At 44.7% G+C, this 20,653-nt stretch overlaps 1 protein-coding gene across 2 annotated transcripts in view; it reads left to right on the forward strand.

Moving 5' to 3' along the window:
* The window catches only part of GRK3 (G protein-coupled receptor kinase 3), a 415,982-nt gene that overhangs the window by 325,636 nt on the left and 69,693 nt on the right, over positions 1-20,653 (forward strand). For both annotated transcript variants that reach the window (XM_077461358.1, XM_077461359.1), the window contains exon 10: positions 17,086-17,164. In XM_077461358.1, coding sequence (XP_077317484.1) covers positions 17,086-17,164 — 79 coding nt within the window. The remainder of the gene's footprint in view (positions 1-17,085; positions 17,165-20,653) is intronic.

Here is a 20,653-nt window from a genome sequence, read left to right on the forward strand (position 1 = left end):
CGACTATTGTCTGCCTAAGTCTACTACCTGTTCTTTATTATGTGGTTTTAAACAGATGAAACAGTTTTTTAATATGATATAATACATTTTGACTTTTATATTTGATTTTTTGTTTATTACTCATTGTGGTTGGCACATTCAAAGTCCGGTTTTTGCCTGTGTATTTGGGGGTTCCCTTTCCTTGTTTTTGGTTGTGGTCCCCCCATCTACAGGTTCCAGTTTGTGGTTCTCTGCAGTCCATGTTAGTGGCTTCCTCCATTTATGTTTGATGCACAGCCAGTGATCAGTTTCTTCGGGAAAGTGGCAGTTTTTAGTCACTTTATACAGTACATCTTATTAAGGTACTTAAAGCAATAAATTTGCTTTGGTCTGTTTGCTTCACCCTCTTGCAGTCATGATACACAAACATCTAGAGAGAGGTATTTCTTCATCAGTGTTATGTAGGGTTTCCTACACAACTTCCTTCTAGCTTTTGTCTGCTTCCTGCAGGCATCCTTGATATCACTGGGCCTCACTGTGGTATTCTAAGAAAGATGAAGATTCAAATTATCTCAGAAGGCATTGCAGCAATGTGTTGAAGCTCATTCAAATGGGAGCTCGGATGCCCAGCTTTCCCTAGGCGAGAACATTTAATGATTTTTACATCATTTTCTTTATTGCTTTGACTTTGAAAGTGCATCCATACAGTATCTCACAAACGTGAGTACACCCCTCACATTTTTGTCAATATTTTATTATATCTTTTCATCACAACACTGAAGAAATGAAACTTTGCTACAATGTAAAGTAGTGAGTTTACAGCAGCATCATTAATAACTAAGCACTAATATTTGCACGAAACGCGTCTACCTCTTTATCCCTTGCTCCATCTGTCAACCACATGTCATATGAGGCTTCAATAAACTGAATTTTGGAAGTGCAGCTGTTCCGGAGTCATTTCTTTATGTTACACAGCATGCGAGCTGAGCCAGCACCTGACTACTAGTGTGTGTGGGGATTAACCAAAGACTCACCTGGAGCAGCTTTTCTGGTTTTATTGGCCCCATAGAACATGCAAAAACACAGCCAAGTCCCATCAAATTCAGACTACATAATCACACTGAAAATATAATGATAAACTGTAAATAATTGATACTTTTATGCAGATAGCACCAGCAAGGTTTCTACTAGATTTTTGGGGTTTTGTTTTGCGCATTTCACTGCAAATCACAAGAAAATCGCATTGCAGTAGTGTGACTCGAGCCTCAGTTGCCAATGATGTTCATGGGTACAGCCATATCTACTGAATTTATTACATTTAAATATTCTGCTTCCTATGTGACCTACTGATCCTGTTATCTGACTGGAAGTCCACCAGACATGCACTAAACAAAATGGACAGCATGGTCTGCCATTGGTAACGCGAGCCCACATGATCTAGATTCTAGGCTGCAAGCCTAGGCACAGCATTGCAATGAAGGCAAGAGGTGATTTGTGAATGTTGACTTTGCCTTGCTGATTCATCATGTGTGAATTTGATTGGTAGGCACAAAGTAGTGTGTTGTATACAGGTAATGGGTTAAATAGGAACAACATTACAAACCTACAATATGACTTACGCTGATTTATGGTATAATACCTTCCTGAAATATTGCTCTTTGGATACTTTTTATAATCCTTTTAGTGTAGCACTTCCAGATGTAAAAAAAGACATTTTAATTGAGCAAATTTTCCTTAACTGCACTATTGTTTTTGCCTGATTAGAGCATGAAAGAAATGTATTTAGCTTGGTGATGTGGAGCGCGGTGTAGGGGGTGGGGGGGAGCAGCTGTGGGTCTGATGACAGATCCAGGCACCTTCTCCACGCAGTGACGCATACAGCTCATGATAAAAAATTCATACAGCATATCAGAGCATGGCACAGAAGAGAAAGCATTAACATGACCCATTCAGAGTGAGGCTTTTATGTGGCCTTGTATGGCAGCCATTGCTAGCGTGTCAGCTGTACTACTGCTTAGCAATGAATTGCGTGTATTTCTTTTCTGTAGAATATCTTCTGTTGCTTTGTTTTCTGGTATGTTAAAAAATGTTCTGGTCTCTGAACAGAAGGTTTGATGAAAGGTGTGTGTAAATACCGCTATTTAGATTCAGTGCTTGTGTTGATATGGTAAATGTATGATAAATGGTTTTCCAAAAGATGGTGACAAAGCAGCTCAGCTTATCCTTTCCAGATATAAAACCCACTGAAATCAGGCGTAGCTGTATGATTTTGAAATGGGTCATGGAGCCCTGATCACTGTAAATAACTCAAAGCAGAATATTATTTTTTAATAGATGTGGATGTAAGTGGGGGCTCAGGGTGTGGGAACCCCTGTAGTTCAAAGAAAGAGGCTAGTCCAGGAGATAACCACTTTCTTGTTCAAATAAAAAAAAATCTTTTTTGCCTACAGTGTGCCGCTTTAGTGTATCAAATATTTCTCTCACAAGATATTTTTATGAGGACAAATAAAAAGAAAGTTCTATGCTCTAAGATATGATACTCCAATACACTTTGCAGATAAAAATAATCTAAAAAAAACACCAAATGACTTTTGAGATAATACAAACAACAAAGTCTCAATCAAATACATCTTCTTCTTTCTGCAGAATGCCGGGGACATTGGGAATGTGCACTTATATATTACAGTGGTATAAGCCCTTGTACACACGGATACAACACTTAAAGTGGTTCTAAATGCTGGAGGTTTTTTTACCTTGTGCACGAGAGCACAAGCTCCAGTGGCAACTTATGAAGCTCTGGTGAACTCCATGCCTAAGAGGGTTAAGGCAGTGCTGGAAAATAATGGTAGTCACACAAAATATTGACACTTTGGCCACAATTTGGAGATTTTCACTTAGCCCTTGTACACACGGTCGGACATTCTGACAACCAAATCCGTTGGATTTTGTCCGACGGATTTTGTCCGAAACTGTTGCATACACACGGTCGGACAAAGTTGTCGGAAAATCCGATTGTACATAACGTGATGGCGTTATTTCGTTACGACGGGACTATGTTCAGGCTAGTAGCCAATAGCTTCTAGGTCTAGGAATTTGATCTGAGCATGCGTGGCACTTTGTCCGTCGGAGTAGGCTACACATGATCGGAGATTGTCCGATCGGAGCATTTTGTCGGAAAATTTTACTGGCAAGTTGGAAAAGTTGGTCCGTCGTATATTCCGACGGAAACAGTCCGATGAAGACCACACACAGTCGGAATATACGACAAAACGGTCAGATAGGACACATTCCGTCTGAATCTCCAACCGTGTATACAAGGGCTTAGTGTTCAAAAAATCTATTACCCCCACCGCCACCATATGTTAGTGCAATGTTGTTAGTTTTTTTTTTGTTAGAAGTTATTCAAAAACCGTATCTTTGGGGGGGCGCATGCGCGGCGCACACGAGATAGGACGCACAGGCTGAGAGCTCCGTGAAGCGCGGAGACTACGAGCACTTCCCCGGGGCTTCCAGCACAGATTTTTGGCCCGATTTTACTCCGCACCCCCGGTGGAACACTCAGCGCATGCCGGGACCCAAACATCGCCGTAGCACACCGGCTCAGAAGTCCCTGACGACCTATTTGCTACGAGCGCGGGAACAGAGCATGATGGCTCAAGATGGCGCCCATGCTAAGCAGGCACAGACTCCTCCACGAGCGGCGGCGAACTCCCCAGCCCATTCCCTGGCGGAAAGTGAGTACTCCTTGCACTTAACTAAAGCTGATCTGGATGAGAGCCTTACAATGATGTATGACAAGCTTGCACAGAAATTTCAGTCGGAGCTGCACAAGTCTACCAATACTCTCTCTCTGGAGATTGCGGCCCTGGGCTCCCGAACGGATTTGCTAGAGACTAAGCACGACGAACTTTCTTTGGCTTGCACAGACCTTCGTAAAGACCACGAAGTTTTATCAGAAACGGTCTCTCAGCTCCAGGCGCACATTGAAGATTTAGACAATAGGAACAGACGTAATAACCTTAGGGTACGGGGGGTCCCCGAGTCGGTGACGGACCTTTTGTCTACGGTCCAAAAGCTGTTCCACATGTTGCTCCCGGAGGCTCCCCTTACGGCCTTTGCCTGCGACAGGATCCACAGGGCCCTGCGCCCCGCCCCCCGACAAACCCCCAAGAGACATAGTCTTGTGCCTAAAGGACTTCCTGGTAAAAGAGGATGTGCTACGGGCCTCGAGGAACACCCCGAATCTCCGTTTGGAGAATGCACCCATACAGATATACCCGGATATTTCTCCAACCACGCTTGATAAACGTAGGAGAATGAAGGAGATCACCACAGTGCTACAGTCTGCAAGGATCCGCTACAGATGGGGATTCCCTTTTAAGTTGCAAGTCCCACATAATGGCACGACTTACACGGTGCTTACTCCCGCCGAGGGGAAGGAGCTTTTGGTCAAGTTGGGCCTTTTAGAAGCCGCTGCCTTGCCACGACTGCCATCAACCCCACGCCACTCCGCCATCTGGGCCACCCCTCCCCCAAGAAGGGACCGCCGCACCTGATGTTATGTCAGACTTTTGGTTGCTTTTTACATGGCCTCTCCCGGCATGCTAGATGCCGCTGACAGTCTCCGGCTTGGATGTCATTTCTCTGTTCCGCACACTGGCCTGCCCCCCTGTCTCCATTCCCGTTGAGCCCAGCGGGTTCCCCCAGGACTCCACTCTGCCCAAGACTCTGGACTGTTGGCGGGCTTTACCACCTGGATTCTTCCTTTGGGGGAAATGCTGCTGGACTGGCGGGTTTGGAGGTTTGGACCTCCTGGTCCTAGTTATTTTTTGTCTTTGGGTAGTGGGGAGCCTTTCTCCCCCCACCCCCCACAACTATGTAGTGCCACTTTTAGGCACGTTTTTCAGGTTTCTAAAGTACTTTCTTTTACTGGTTTTTCTGAGCTTTAGTTTTTGTTTTATTTTTTTCCCTACTGCCTTGATGCCATTTTTTTTTTATTATTATTTTTCTACTCATGATATTGGTTCTGCATTTTTAATGATTGTGAGCGATGCTGTTGCTGCTTTCCACTCTATTGCTGATGCTGCCTTCTCTGGTGTTTTGTGGTTGAATTTGTATGTGGGCGCCCTTCTTGGACTGGTCTCCCCTTATCCTGTAAACTTTTTGCTATTGATGCCTCATGGGTCTTAAAATTATAACTCATAATGTCAAGGGATTTAATTCCCCCCAAAAGAGGAGGAAGGCTTTTAGATCTTACAAGTCCTTAGGTGCTGAGATCCTCCTTTTACAGGAGACTCACTTCTCTGCTAATAACCATCCCTCCTATTTTGACAAATCCTACAAACAGTGTTTTTATTCGACCTACGAGTCCAGGACCAGAGGGGCGGCCATATTTATAAAAAACACAGTATTGTTCCACGTTCAACAGTCTTATATTGACCCACATAGCAGGTTTGTTATAGTTCAGGGCTCTATACAGGGCAAGTCCCTGACCCTGGCCTCGGTGTATGCCCCTAACTCTGCACAGGCTACCTTTTTTAAGAGCTTTTTCCAAGTTCTGGAAAAATTTCATTCCTCCCATCTGTTTATAGGGGGGGATTTCAACCTAGTGGCCCATTCGAAGCTTGATAGGTCAAAGGACAGCCAGGCTAGTAATGCATTTCCCAGATCCCTCCTGACTGCACTGAAAGACCACCAGCTCTCCGATGTATGGAGGGCGCATAACATAGGCTCCCGGGAATATACGTTTTTCTCCCACCCCCACGACACCTACTCGCGTTTGGACTACATGTTTTGCACCCCCATTCTGCTGGCGAACTCTACCTCCTCTAACATACATATTTGCCCCTGGTCGGACCATAACGTTGTCTCTTGCGTTCTTTCCAATATAGACCTTCCCTATGCTGACCGTTCCTGGCGCATTAATGACTCTCTCCTGACTGACTCTGTCATACGCGAGCAATTGTCCGAGCGACTGGCGGAATACTTTAGACTGAACGACATTGAGGACATTGCCCCCACTACCCTCTGGACAGCCCATAAGGCGGTTATGAGGGGACTCCTGATAGAGATCTCCACGACCAGGAAAAGACAGAAAGCGCTTGAGGCCCGACAGCTCACCTTAGATCTCCATAAACTCTACCATCAGCATAGCCACTCCCCTTCCCAGGATGTGTTACTCCAAATTAATGATAAACGTAGGACTCTAGATACTATCTTGTCTGAGCATGCTGAAAAATCCCTTAGATGGGCCAAGGCTCGATTTCTTTTAAACAGCAATGCTGCCTCTACGTCCTTTGCTAGGAAGCTCAAACAACACTCCCATCCCGCCCATGTGTACAGGTTAAGGAACAGGGATGGTAACCTTACCTCCCACCCTAAGGAGGTAATGCAAATTTTCACTTCCTTCTACCAACAGTTGTATGCGGCTCCTGGTTCCCCTCCCCGAATCCCTCCTCAGTCCTGGTTAGACCCTCTACGGCTCCCCTGCCTGTCCCCTGAGCAACTACTTATCCTTAATGCCCCTTGTACGACGGAGGAGGTGGCCTCGGTCATCTCTTCCCTCAAGCCGGCTAAAACCCCGGGTCCCGACGGTTTTTCGGCGACCTACTATAAGAAATTTGCGGATTCCCTACTCCCTAAACTGACCAAGCTCTATAACTTTATCTTGGGGGGGCAGCACTTTCCAGAGGAGATGCTCCAGGCTAGCCTGTCACTTATCCCAAAGCCGGGGAGGGACCTCGCCCAACCTCAAAATTTCAGACCCATTTCCGTTATCAACAATGATTTAAAAATTTTTGGGAAAATTTTAGCAGATCGCCTAGCCTCGATCATCACCTCACTTGTCTCTCCGGAACAAACGGGCTTTATACCCTCGAGACAAATTACTGATAATATCCGTCTGGCCTCTAATATCATCCAAGATGCGGACGCTGGCTCCCGCGGGGCCTTGATGCTCAGTTTGGATATAAATAAAGCCTTTGACAGCGTTCTCTGGTCATATTTGGAGGACGTCTTGACTAAATTTGGCTTTCAGGGGGAGTTTGTTCACGGCTTTAGGGCCTTGTACCATCGCCCCCACACGAGCGTTAGGATCCCGGGCGCTAGTTCTTCGTATTTCCCCTTGGGTCGAGGCACGAGGCAGGGGTGTCCCCTCTCTCCACTTTTATTTGCCCTGGCCATGGAGCCCCTGACGAGATCCATTTTGGATAACCCTAACATACGGGGTTATGTTAAGGGGGATCAGGAGTTCAAGGTTAGTCTCTACGCGGATGATGTTCTGCTGTTCTTGTCTGACCCCCTTGTCTCTTTGCCCAACCTGTTCACTTCCCTGTCCTCTTTTCAAAACATTTCAGGACTGGGCGTCAATCCGACTAAATGCTCGGCCATGCCTATTCATCTCCCCTCTCCCCTTTTGGAATCCCTTAAGGACTCCTACAAATTTACATGGAGTCACACCCACCTCCAATATTTAGGTATTAAACTTACCCCGACGCTCAAGCAGCTGTATTCCCTTAATTACCCTCAGGCCTTTTCATCCATTAAATCCCTCCTTCACCAATGGTCCACTTACCATATTTCATTTTTAGGGCGCATCCAAGCGGTAAAAATGTCCATCCTCCCGAAACTTCTATTTTTGTTTCGCTCCCTACCGATATATGTCCCCCGCTCCACACTTCAGGAAGTCCAGGGTCACTTACTTTCTTTCATCTGGCAAAAGAAAAAGCCCCGACTGAATCGTTCGCTATTGTATAGACCAGGGGTCTCAAACTGGTGGCCCTCCAGCTGTTGCAAAACTACAAGTCCCATCATGCCTCTGCTTTTAGGAGCCATGCTTGTAACTGTCAGCCTTGCAATGCCTCATGGGAATTGTAGTTTCACAACAGCTGGAGGGCTACCAGTTTGAGACCCCTGGTATAGACCCAGGCACTTGGGCGGTCTGGGATGTCCGGACCTATGGAAATACTTCCTGGCCTCGCGACTGATACAGACTGCACAATGGCATATGGATCCAGCCCCAATCCCATGGTTGCGCTTTGAGTGGGCCTCAATCGCTCCATATTACCTCCCAGGGCTATTGTGGTCCAAAACTATATCCCATAAGGATGTCTCCCCTCTGAACGGCATAGTGGGTCAGGCCCTCTACCTCTGGGCCCTTTATGGGCAGAAGTTCCAACTATGCTCGGGGGTCCCCCTCCTGTCTTCGTTTATAGGGGAACCTGGGTTCCCCCCGGCCTTCCGTTCGGGGGCTTCCTTTAGTAGATGGACCGCACGAGGCCTTACACGACTGGACTCTTTATTACTGGACTCTAACTTTTGCTCCTTTGCATATTTGCAACAAACGCATGATCTAGATAGGTCAGCCCACTATCAGTTTCTCCAGATAAGACACTTTTACTCCACTCTATTCCAGAACCTGAGAGGGGCCGGGAAGACGATGTTTGAGGGGCTCTGCGGGATGGAGGCTAGAGAGAGGGGCACCATCTCAGCTCTATACAGTCACCTTAATGTGTTCAAAGTGACCCCTAAATCCGTGGCTATGTTGGGCTGGGAGGCGGAGGTGGCTCAGGAATTTTCTGTGGAGGATTGGGAGGTTATGGTTGACAATATGCACAAATGTACTCGCTCTGTGTCCGTTAAGGAATCAGCCCTCAAGCTTCATACCAGATGGTATTACTCCCCGGATCGTCTACATAGGATGTTTCCACTGGTATCGGCCTCCTGTTTTAGGGGATGTCAGGGTAGAGGCACGCTCCTTCACACATTTTGGGAATGTAAAGCCCTGGAACATATCTGGGCCAAATCCTCTGTATTGGTTGAGAGGATCACTGGCGCCCCTGTTTCACTTTCATACCAGCTGTGTGTTCTCTACGCTGATATCCCGGGAGTCCCCCGTCCGCAACAGAGGCTGATTCATACTCTTTTTAGCGCCATTCACTGGGCGATAGCTTTGCACTGGAAGAGCCCCGTGGTACCTTGGTCTCAGGTTATTCGCCGCATGGAGTCCATTAGACTAATGGAGCGCATCCACCACACTCTCCTGGACTCCATGCCAGTTTTTGATAGGAAGTGGAGCAGTTGGACGGCCCTCCTCCTTACTTCCAGGCTGGAGGACCCATGACCCGTTTGGGTGTTGGGCCTCGGGGCTGTTTTGTGGGCGGAGGGGGTTCACACTCGCTCTGGGGGTGGGGCTGGCGGGATACTGGTCTTAGAGCTTACATGTAACAGCTGACATCATGACCTGTTTGAATTCCTAGACTAGAGCATCTAAGGCAGTCTATATTTTCTTGGTTTTTCTTTTCTTTTCTCCTGTTGGGTTTTCTTTTTCTTTGGTTCTTCTCATGTTGGTTGTTTTATGACCCTATTAGCTCCCAGAGATACCTCCTGGAGGTCTGTTTGCGGAAGCCGCTGCACTCCACTTGGCCTGCAGTGCTCCCTTTCTTTTTTCTGTAATAACATTTTGCTGCCTGTTGGATGAGTAAACTAGGATGTTCCTTTGTTAGGTCACCTATTGCAGTATATCTATTGACCTTGTATCCATTAACATTATGTTTCTATCTGGTATTCTCTGTGACAAATTGCCTGTACTTTTGCAATAAAAACGTTTGAAAACAAAAAAAAAACGTATCTTTAAAATTTTAACCAGATACTATATATACATCAGTGGTCATCAACCCTGTCCTCAGGGCCCACTAACAGGCCAGGTTTTATTTATTACCTTGGGGAGATGCAGACTAGAATACTGCAATCACCGAGCAGCAAATTATACCACCTGGGATGTATTTCAGTTATCTTGCAAACCTGGCCTGTTAGTGGACCCTGAGGACAGGGTTGATGACCACTGGTATACATAATAGTATGTGGTATTTCTGCATTTATGTGGGAAAGGCAGAGCACATCTCTGAGCGATGACTGTTAGGAAGTATACAGTAAAACAAATTAGGGCGGAGTAGGAGTGGGCATAAAATTAGGGGAAGGGAGATCTACAAGCAAGGCATTTCCCAGGCCGGTCAAATACTAAGTTTACTATATTAAAGAGATTAATGTGGAATGGAGTGCATATCGACAATTGATCTAGTGATAAAGTGACTCAGAGTATGATCCTGAGATATATATATATATATATATATATTGTGAGGGGGTTCGCTCGGTAGCGGGTGTGTGTGACCCCCTGGATGGGTTCACAACACAAAGTCAGGCACAGCAGAGAGCGTTGTAGGTGCAAAAAACAAAAGATCCGGTTTATTTAGGCTACATGCAGTGATACATATAACAGCCAAACAAAATAAAACAAGAAAATAAATCCTGGTCAGCTTGACCTCTAACTACACACGTAGACTCCCTGTCTAACAACTGGGTGCAGCCTTGTGCTGCCCCAGTCCCTGTCCCTATTGTAGGGGTTTGCCACACAGGCGTTAACTCACCGCACAGAACAGATCTCAGACTCCCCAGTCTATACACACAAAACTGGTTCCAGGATGGAGCATCTCCCTATGCATGCTGGGGTTTTTTGTAGAGGTCTTAATGAGCCCACTTACTACAGCTGGGCTCATTAACTCTTCCCCTCTAATTGTAAAAGTCTGCATAAAGCCTGAATCTAGGACACACATATTTCCCATCCTGAATACAACCAGGTGATTTTACCTGCGTGCTGCCACATACCCCCCCCCCCCCCTCTTGTTTCAACCTTGGGGTTGTAACACAAGCAGCCAGACACGCATGTATCCGAGACAAAGCATCCACATTCCCCATTTTAACACCAGGGCGATGCTTAACTGTAAAGTTAAATTCCTGTAGGGCCAGGAACCACCTATTTACCCTTCTATTGGTCTCCTTGTTTTGAGCCATCCACTTTAAAGGAGCGTGATCAGTCACCAGGTCAAAGTGCCTACCTAGCAGATAGTACCGAAGGGAATCTAGAGCCCACTTCACTGCTAAACATTCCTTCTCAATCGTGGCGTAATTTACCTCATGGGACTTCAACTTCCTGCTGAGGTAAATCACTGGGTGCTCTTCCCCGTTCCAGACCTGGGATAACACTGCTCCTAACCCAACGTCTGATGCATCAGTTTGTTCAACGAAGTCCTTAGAGAAGTCTGGTGAGTACAACACTGGCTGGCTACATAAGGCTGTTTTTAAGGACTGAAATGCTTCCTCAGCCTCTGGGGACCATTTAACCATAACCGACTCTTTCCCTTTTGTCAGGTTGGTGAGGGGCACAGCCTGAGAAGCAAAATGGGGAATGAATCGTCGATAATAGCCAGCGATTCCCAGAAAGGCTCGTACCTGTTTCTTGCTGTTGGGACGTGGCCAACTCTGTATGGCCTCGACTTTATTGACTTGGGGTTTTATCACCCCCCTCCCAATAGTGTACCCAAGATATTTGGCCTCCTCCTGTCCAATGGTACACTTCTTTGGATTGGCCGTAAACCCAGCTTCCCGGATAGAGTCTAGGACTGCTTGTACTTTTGGCAAATGTGAGACCCAGTCTGTGCTATGGATAATCACATCATCCAGGTAAGCTGCAGCATATTTATGATGGGGCCTCAGAATCTTATCCATTTTCCGCTGGAATGTTGCCGGTGCATTCTGTAACCCAAACGGCATTCTCTTATATTGGAATGCCCCATCTGGGGTTACAAACGCAGTTTTCTCCTTGGCCGACTCGGCCAGGGGAATTTGCCAATACCCTTTGGTGAGATCAAGAGTTGTCATATATCGGGCTGTTCCCAGCCGGTCAACCAACTCATCTATACGTGGCATGGGGTAGGTGTCAAATTTTGTAACTTTATTTAATTGTCTAAAATCGTTACAAAACCGTCAGCTCCCATCAGGTTTGGGCACTAGTACAATAGGACTGGACCAGTCACTCTGGGACTCCTCTATCACACCCAATTCCAGCATCCTTTGAACCTCCCCACGTATTGCCTCCCGTCGGGCCTCTGGTATTCTATAAGGTTTTAGTTTTACCCTTTCTCCTGGCGGGGTGATAATGTCATGCTCTACGCCAGATGTTTGTCCCGGAAGCTCAGAGAAAATCTTTGTTACGAAGTACAAACTCTTTAACCTCCTGTTGTTGGGGTTTCGATAAGGTGTCTGCTATTCCAACCTCAGGAACTAAGCAATCAGGCTGTACTTGTGACAAAGTCTCTGCGACTAGGGATTCCCTATCCCTCCAGGCTTTCAGCAGATTGACGTGATAGATCTGCTCCGGCTTTCGCCTTCCTGGCTTTCTAACCCTGTAGTTCACCTCACTAATTTTTTCAATTACTTCATATGGACCTTGCCATTTGGCCAGAAATTTGCTTTCAACCGTAGGGACTAGCACCAAGACCCTATCCCCCAGAGAAAAAGTATGTGTCTTGGCCCCACGGTTGTACACTCTCTGCTGTGCTAACTGCGCTTGGGTTAAATGTTCCTTTACAATTGGCATTACCTGTGCAATTCTATCTTGCATCAGGACGACATGCTCAATCACACTCCTGTGAGGAGAACTCTCATTTTCCCAAGTTTCCTTGGCGATATCCAGCAGCCCTCTTGGGTGTCTCCCATAGAGCAACTCGAAGGGTGAGAAACCCGTAGAGGATTGGGGTACCTCCCTAATGGCAAACATCAGATAGGGTATTAGACAATCCCAATTCTTTCCATCTCTATCCACCACCTTCTTTAACATTTGTTTTAGGGTTTTGTTGAATCTTTCAACCAACCCATCTGTTTGGGGGTGATACACAGATGTACGCAATTGCTTCACTTTGTACAACTTGCATAATTCTTTCATAACCCGGGACATAAAGGGTGTACCTTGGTCCGTAAGCAGTTCCTTACAAATACCCACGCGGCTAAAAACAAGGGATAGCTCTTTGGCTATGGTTTTGGCCGAGGTATTTCGGAGAGGAATTGCTTCCGGATAACGGGTGGCATAGTCCAATATAACCAAAATGTACTGATGCCCCCTAGCAGACTTCATTATCGGACCTACCAAATCCATTGCGATCCTCTCAAAGGTGACCTCAATGATAGGAAGAGGTACCAGTGGGTTTACGGAAATGTGGCATAGGTGCCGACTTCTGACACACAGGGCAGGAGGAACAATACTTTTCTATTTCCTTCATGACCCCAGGCCAATAGAATCTCTGCAATACCCTCTCTCTGGTTTTCTCTGTCCCCAGATGACCTCCCAGAATGTGTCCATGAGCCAATTCTAACACCAACTTCCTGTAAGGTTTGGGCACTACAAGTTGCTCAATGGTTTCTTCTGCCCTTTGAGCCACTCGATATAGCAGGTCCCTTTCCATAGTGAAGTAAGGATAAGGGCAAGTCTTATCTGGGTTCACTAACTCGCCATCTATTTTCACCACATTTTCCCGTGCCTTTATTAGGGTGGGGTCTTTTAACTGTTCTGTGGCAAAATTTTCCCTGTGAACCTCAAGATCCGAAAACTCCACAGACGGCATGTTTTCATCTGAGGATGTTGGCTCCTCCCCAGTTTCTCGAGTTTCCCCCGCCAATACCGACAAGGGAAATTCAGGAGAGTCCTCACCACTCCCAGAGGAATTCTGGTCATCTTCCTGGTTTATAGGGGCACCAATGGGGGCCTCAGGACAATCCCAGAGTTCCCAGAATTTTGGAAAATCCCTTCCCACAATAGCATCATGTGGTAACTGAGACACTAACCCCACCTGATGAGAGAGGTTACCTTTGGGGGTCTCAAAAAACACTGAAGTTACAGGATACTCTCGGGTGTCCCCATGCACACAAATAACAGCCACCCGGTTCTTCCCAGAGACCTCTGTAGTAACTAATTCAGCTTTTATCAAGGTTACCAGGCTACCTGAATCTAGCAACACATCAACATGTCTACCATTAATACACATTTTACATAAATGTTTCTCAGGTCCCCGAATGGCAGTGCATGCAACTGTCGCAAACAGCGACTGACGTCTCTCCCTTATAAAGTCACATTGCATAGGCTCATCCACAACTGGGCAATTGGCTGCAATATGTCCCTCTTGCCGGCAGCGGTAGCAAATAATTTTTTTCGCTGCCTCTTGCAGCATGGGCTTCCTGGGCTGCTCCCGCCAGACCTTAGGTAGAACTCCCACCCTCTCACTCTCTCCACCCTCACCCCTTGGAGTCATCTTACCCGCCACTGGGGATGATCTGGTCTTAGGGGGGAAAGTCCGTGAGTCCCTGGAAGAGGTGGTCAAGTTCTCTGTAGCCAAGTACCTCTCAACCAGATCCACAAGTTTATCTGCATTTTCTGGGTCTCCATGGCTTACCCATTTTTGGATGGCAGTAGGAAGAGCTCTCAGGAGACGATCCATAACCACACGTTCCACAATGTTTGGTGCGGTCAAAATCTCTGGCTGCAGCCACTTCCTGCTCAGGAGAATGAGATCATACATTTGAGACCTGGGAGGTTTTCCAACCTGAAAAGTCCAGTTATGCACACGCTGAGCCCGGACTGCCAGGGTGACACCCAGCCGTGCCAATATTTCTGCTTTTAGCACCACATAGTCTTTTGCTTGGTCAGGCTCTAGGTCATAATAAGCTTTCTGCGATTCCCCAGTTAACAGAGGGGCCACCAGTCCAGCCCATTGCTCCTTAGGCCACTTTTCCCTTTCAGCAGTCCTTTCAAATGTGGTCAAAAACACCTCCGGATCATCCTCTCCAGTCATTTTTGTCAGTAAACGGCTCACACCAAAGGTTGCGGTATTATTGTACCCACTTGCTTCATTGGTCTGCGGACGTTGCTGTATCAATGTCTCTATTTGCTGTTGAAAATTCTGCTCTTGCTTCTGCAACAGGTCTATGAAGCGGGCTTCAGATCGCTGCTGGGCTTGTTGCTGAGCTTCCAAACTCTGCTGCAAAGTTGCATTTATCTGCTGCTGATTTGCATTTGCCTGCTGCTGGGCTTCCAAACTCTGCTGCTGATTTGCATTTGCCTGCTGCTGGGCTTGTTGTTGAGCTGCAAGGCTCTTTTGTAAAGCTGCATTTGTTTGCTGCTGGTTTGCATTTGCTAGAGCCAGCTGTCTCAGTATCTCCTCCATGCTGGCCTTAACAACAACAAAAAAAAAAAACTGCCAAAATTCTCCACCAACTGTGAGGGGGTTCGCTCGGTAGCGGGTGTGTGTGACCCCCTGGATGGGTTCACAACACAAAGTCAAGCACAGCAGACAGCGTTGTAGGTGCAAAAAACAAAAGATCCGGTTTATTTAGGCTACATGCAGTGATACATATAACAGCCAAACAAAATAAAACAAGAAAATAAATCCTGGTCAGCTTGACCTCTAACTACACACGTAGACTCCCTGTCTAACAACTGGGTGCAGCCTTGTGCTGCCCCAGTCCCTGTCCCTATTGTAGGGGTTTGCCACACAGGCGTTAACTCACCGCACAGAACAGATCTCAGACTCCCCAGTCTATACACACAAAACTGGTTCCAGGATGGAGCATCTCCCTATGCATGCTGGGGTTTTTTGTAGAGGTCTTACCGGTAATGAGCCCACTTACTACAGCTGGGCTCATTAACTCTTCCCCTCTAATTGTAAAAGTCTGCATAAAGCCTGAATCTAGGACACACATATTTCCCATCCTGAATACAACCAGGTGATTTTACCTGCGTGCTGCCACAATATATATATATATATATATATATATAGTAAAACAGAAATGAGAAAGGATTTGAGACTTAGGATAGACCCCTCTTGTCACTTACTTCCAATAATTGAATGTATATAAAAAGCCATCAATTTATAAATACAATTTAAAAACATTTTGCAACTATCAATATCTCCAAATACATCACAGGAACAATCCATCTGTATACTTCAGAGACCTTCATTGATATACCGCGTCCTCGGGACCCACAACGATTTGTGCATTCAGAAAGCTTATTCACAATCATAAAAACAAGTCTAGAAATACAAAGTTTAGCTTTGAGTAAATCACAGTAAATTGTGTTGTGTGGCATGTTCTAGCAATATTTAAAGATTCTTTCCTGTAGAGGAAGTCCTTAAACATTCTTTCTTTTTATATCTTCTTTACATATGCAATACTGGATTATCTCCCTTGAAACATCAACCTAAGAAACCAGATTTGAAGTCATGTATAGTGGCAGGTGCTCTAGTAATTTTACGTCATAGATAGTACATTGGGTATGTCCAAATCCTTTCATGGGCTACGTTGGATCGATGTGGATGGACAGAGATATAGCAATACCGTATGTAATGTGACTGTTGATGACCTCTGGCTGTGTTACAGATAAATGAATTCCAGGGGAATTTTGTTGGTTGTTCTTAAGCCACTGTTGAAATGGCTGATCCAGCGTTGGCGTTAGCTGGAACCTGAGTCACATTGTTAGTATGCATCATGGTCTCAAGGCACATTGGCTGCTTAGTCCTGCATGCAGGCTTTTTGGTGGCCATTATTGATATCATGCCTTTCAATTTGTTTTAAGGTTTTAAATTTTTTGTTACATTTCTCTAGTATGTGTCCAGCCCAACCAATAGACTTTTTTTTCCTGGGAGTATATTGGCAGGAGGTATTTGATTGAATCTAAGATCTCCAAAAGAAACCATGATTAAGTCAATTGATACCTTTACTTTCTGCTTCTCTAGCTGCTGTGCAAATAGCTGGTTAGGTTATATCCATATGATTTGTGTGATACCCACCTGAGAGGATAATGGGGTGTATCTGCAGCAGATATCCTTTACGTGTCAAAGGAAAAATGGTTACCCAATTCTCTCACATGTCAAGAAGAGGCATGCATATTACAGAACTTAGAATTTATGATTTTGTTATAGGTATCAAAGAAAACAACTGGTAAAGATTTGCCATCAGCAGATTAAGCCAACCAAAAAAGATATATTATATTATATAAGATTATGAGACAGTTTTTTTTTGTTTTTTCCATCAAGCATTTGTTGTTTTATATAGGTTACATTTTGTGGTTGTATGCTATTGCTAAATATGTAGGTGCTTAAAATAATTTTTGTGCGTATATATCATAGTATGTATAATTGTTGAATTCATTGCTACACAGTACTGTAAATGTTCTTTAGTGCATTTTTCTTAAATATCTATTTTTTTTTTCTTTATTTTTAGGACTGTCCGTTCATAGTGTGCATGACTTATGCCTTCCATACGCCTGACAAGCTCTGCTTCATCTTGGATCTGATGAATGGTAAGACATTGTCATTCCAATTTCATAATGCTTCTGTCAGTCTGTATACTGTCCAGTGTCTTTAATTGAAGAATACATATTTACAGGCTAGGGTGATCATTAAATTACCTTATACTGCAGTGTCCTATACCTTGGCAGTCTGTACCCATCCCAATTATACTGCAGTAGACACCCCAGAGTGATGGAACCCAGTTACAAAATCAAATGCTACCAGCACATGCTTCAATTGGATATTTTGACCATGATGAAGAAAAATCTGTTTTCATGCAGGCAGTTTGGGCAGCATTTAAAACATTTTTTGGTCAATTCGAAAAGCCAGCTGTCAGACATGTTTAAACATTTTCAACTGCCTTATATGTATGGCATAATGAAACAATCTTTCATTGTCAATCAATTACAACACATACAGAATATATAAAAATAAGAATTGTTGAAGATGATTATAATGTAGATAATTACATATGGTGAAACAAAAACAGCAAATTTTAAAACGTGTATCAGGAAAATAGTGTTTTTTGGGGGGATTAGACCACAAGTCCCATGAGCACTGCCTTATATTTATGGGTAACTTTTAATGTAACCTGCTACATCCATAGACCATAGATAATCCTCTCTTATCCAATCATCCCAATCATACTAGGGGTAACTTATAACTCTATTTAGTAATCCTCTGTCCATATTTAATGAGACTTATTGAATTTCCTAAATGACCAGCATCATTGATCCCTGGCTACGCTTCCCCCCCCCCCCCCCCCCCCCCTATTGGGCTTCACCATGTAGCTGGGTGATTCAGGAATTAACCCTTAATTAATGGCCAAAATCAATTAAAGAGTCTCAGTTTAAGGCTGTCCATAGATGATCCGATTTTCTTTCCTGCAAGGGTTGCGGGAAAGAAAATCACTCGATTTCCCCATCCACACAGTGTTGATGTGGGAATCCTTCTCACAGAACCATTGTGTTCTTTGGGCATGGGGAGCAGTCCCAACTGTGAGGACACACAATGATTATTGCTAGCGGCTATAGCCACTGGCAACAATGCAAAATCTGACAGACTGGTTGTACCCAAGTTAATGGATCGATCAACTTTGGTACAATCAGCCTGCCCATAGATGATTCAAAGATCAGCCAAGATTCGAACCATCTATGGCCAGCTCAAGAGTACTAAAAAACTTGAGAGGTACAGTATGGGGTTCAGGCACTTGGCTGCAACACCTTTTAGCATCTACCATGCCATTCTGATCAAAAAAAGCTTCAGTACTTCCCTAAGCTTGTCTTCCACACATTCCTATTGGTCACTGAGACAGCTTGTTATAATTGTGAGGTGTGAGGTGGTGGGATTTAACGGCAACCTCCAACACTACTCGGAAGTGTCTATGCATTGCTTGATCAGAACCACTGCCAGTTCATGCAAAGCAGTGGATACTGGAACCTGCTGTAAATATGTGTAGGCACTTCTGAGTGTGGACCAATGGACCAAGATTTTCTTAGAAATTACAGAAAAACCTGTAAACAACATGTACCTTTTTCAGTATCACTTACCTTGTTTGAATACAGTTGTTATAAAAATTTAGCTTTGCCATGATATCCAAGCCATGGAGTAGACAGTTTGTCACGTTATGTTTAATCAGAACAGTGTTTTTTCAAGGAGGCAAGTTTGAAGGGTGTTATGTCATGATAAGGAGAGGAAAGAACATTAGTTTTAGAAGCAAAGAAGACAGTTTTGTTTCATAATAAGTGCCATTAAGTGTTCTCTCCATGCCAAAAACTGTTATGTAAGTTAACAGGACCATTCATAAAATAAGATCTGCAGAGAGATATCAGAAGATGTCTAATTTCTGTGTCTGCCAGTCCAATAACCCTTTATCAGTCTGTTTAGAATGTGTTATGCTAAATAGCTGTTTAATAGAACTGAATTTCTAGTGGTATCTTATGTCATTAAATTTTTTCATAATTTTTTGTTGTATATTGCTTTTATTTGCAACATTGTAAAACTGTAATTACAGTAAGTGGTAAAACAGAATAAAAATCCATCCTTTTCAGGTTCCTTTTCTTTTAAAGGACACCCCTGTATAAGGAAGGATCAGCTTAGTGAGAAAATGTGCACCGATATTTTATTGTCGTACAGTGAGAGTAGTTAAAATAGTACATTGTTTAGTTCACAACCCAATGAACATTCCTGTGCATTTTCTCCCTATGCCTTTTGAGTCACCTTTTATATCTTGGTCATTTTGAGAGGCTCTGTTACATTAATTGCTTATCACAATCCAGCCACCACCATGGCTTCAGCCTTTTTACAGATTCCTTTTTTTTTTAGTTTTGAACAGCGTGGAGATGGATTAGAACACCCATTAGGTTTTTATTGCTGTTGGTTTCTGTTAGGGATATTCACCTTCTCGATTTGTCCTGTCTCCCATTGTCCCTGAAAGTGAAAGTAAAAGAAAATGCCAAATTTGAGTTGTCCCCAGAATGGTAATAGAGGGCAAATCCTCCAATGGGGACATAAGTTCTGACCCCAAGGGATTCCCTTAATTTGCAGTGATTTTCTCTCACTCCCTGTTTTGGCCATGGAACGGGAAGTGACGGTAAATCTCTCCAATGGGACATAGATGGTAAAAAGAAAATCTGACAGGTGCTATAACCCTCCCTTACGCTATCCAAATGGAAATAAAAAAGTTTTAGTTCTACTTGAAGTCTAATGCATCTGCAGAGAGGATGACGTTATGACGAGAGCAGTTGTGTTGCAATACTTTTTAAACTGTGCTCTACAGTCAGAGTTTATAAAACTGCACACATCTGTTTCACTCACTGATATCTCCTTGACCTTAAGAGCCGGTACACACAGGGGCGAATCGTCAGGCGACTTAGCCGCTTGACAAGTCGCGTCCCGCTCTGTGCAATGGAACCGTTCTAATTGGAGCGACTCAAGTCACTCCGTCTTAGAAAAAGGTTCCTGTACGAATTTTGGGTGACTTGAGGCGACTTACATTGACTTCTATACAGAAGTCGTTTTGCAAGTCGCCGCAGTGGTCGCGTCCAGGTCGCCTGAGGCAGTCGCGCTGTAAGTCGTGCTGCCTCAGTGTGAACCGGACCTGAAATGGAGGGCCACCCTAAAAATAAAAATAGCATTAATATTCTTTAAAAAAAAAAATAGATTTTTTTTTAACTTACCTGAAACCCCTGTTGATAGGCAGTCTTCCTAATCTGCCTCTTCCCATTCCGTGGTGCTTCCTCCTCTTTGGCGAGTGGCCCCGTTGCCTTCTGGGACACAACGGGGCCATTCACAAAGTGCTGCGCGACTCGCGCATGTGCAGTAGGAAACGGGCAGTGAAGCTGCAAGGCTCCACTGCCTGTTTCCTTTAGTGAGGATGGCGGCGCCGGGACACGATACGAGGGACGTATCTGCCTGGGGGGGAGGGGCGCGACATCATGGGCGCCCTGGACAGGTAAGTGTCCTTATTTAAAGTCAACAGCTACAGTGTTTCTGTCAGA

This window comes from Lithobates pipiens, unplaced genomic scaffold, assembly GCF_037356315.1.
Source record: "Lithobates pipiens isolate NorthernLeopardFrog02 unplaced genomic scaffold, aLitPip1_a1.2 Scaffold_3, whole genome shotgun sequence".
In the NCBI taxonomy this organism is placed as follows: Eukaryota; Metazoa; Chordata; class Amphibia; order Anura; family Ranidae; genus Lithobates; species Lithobates pipiens.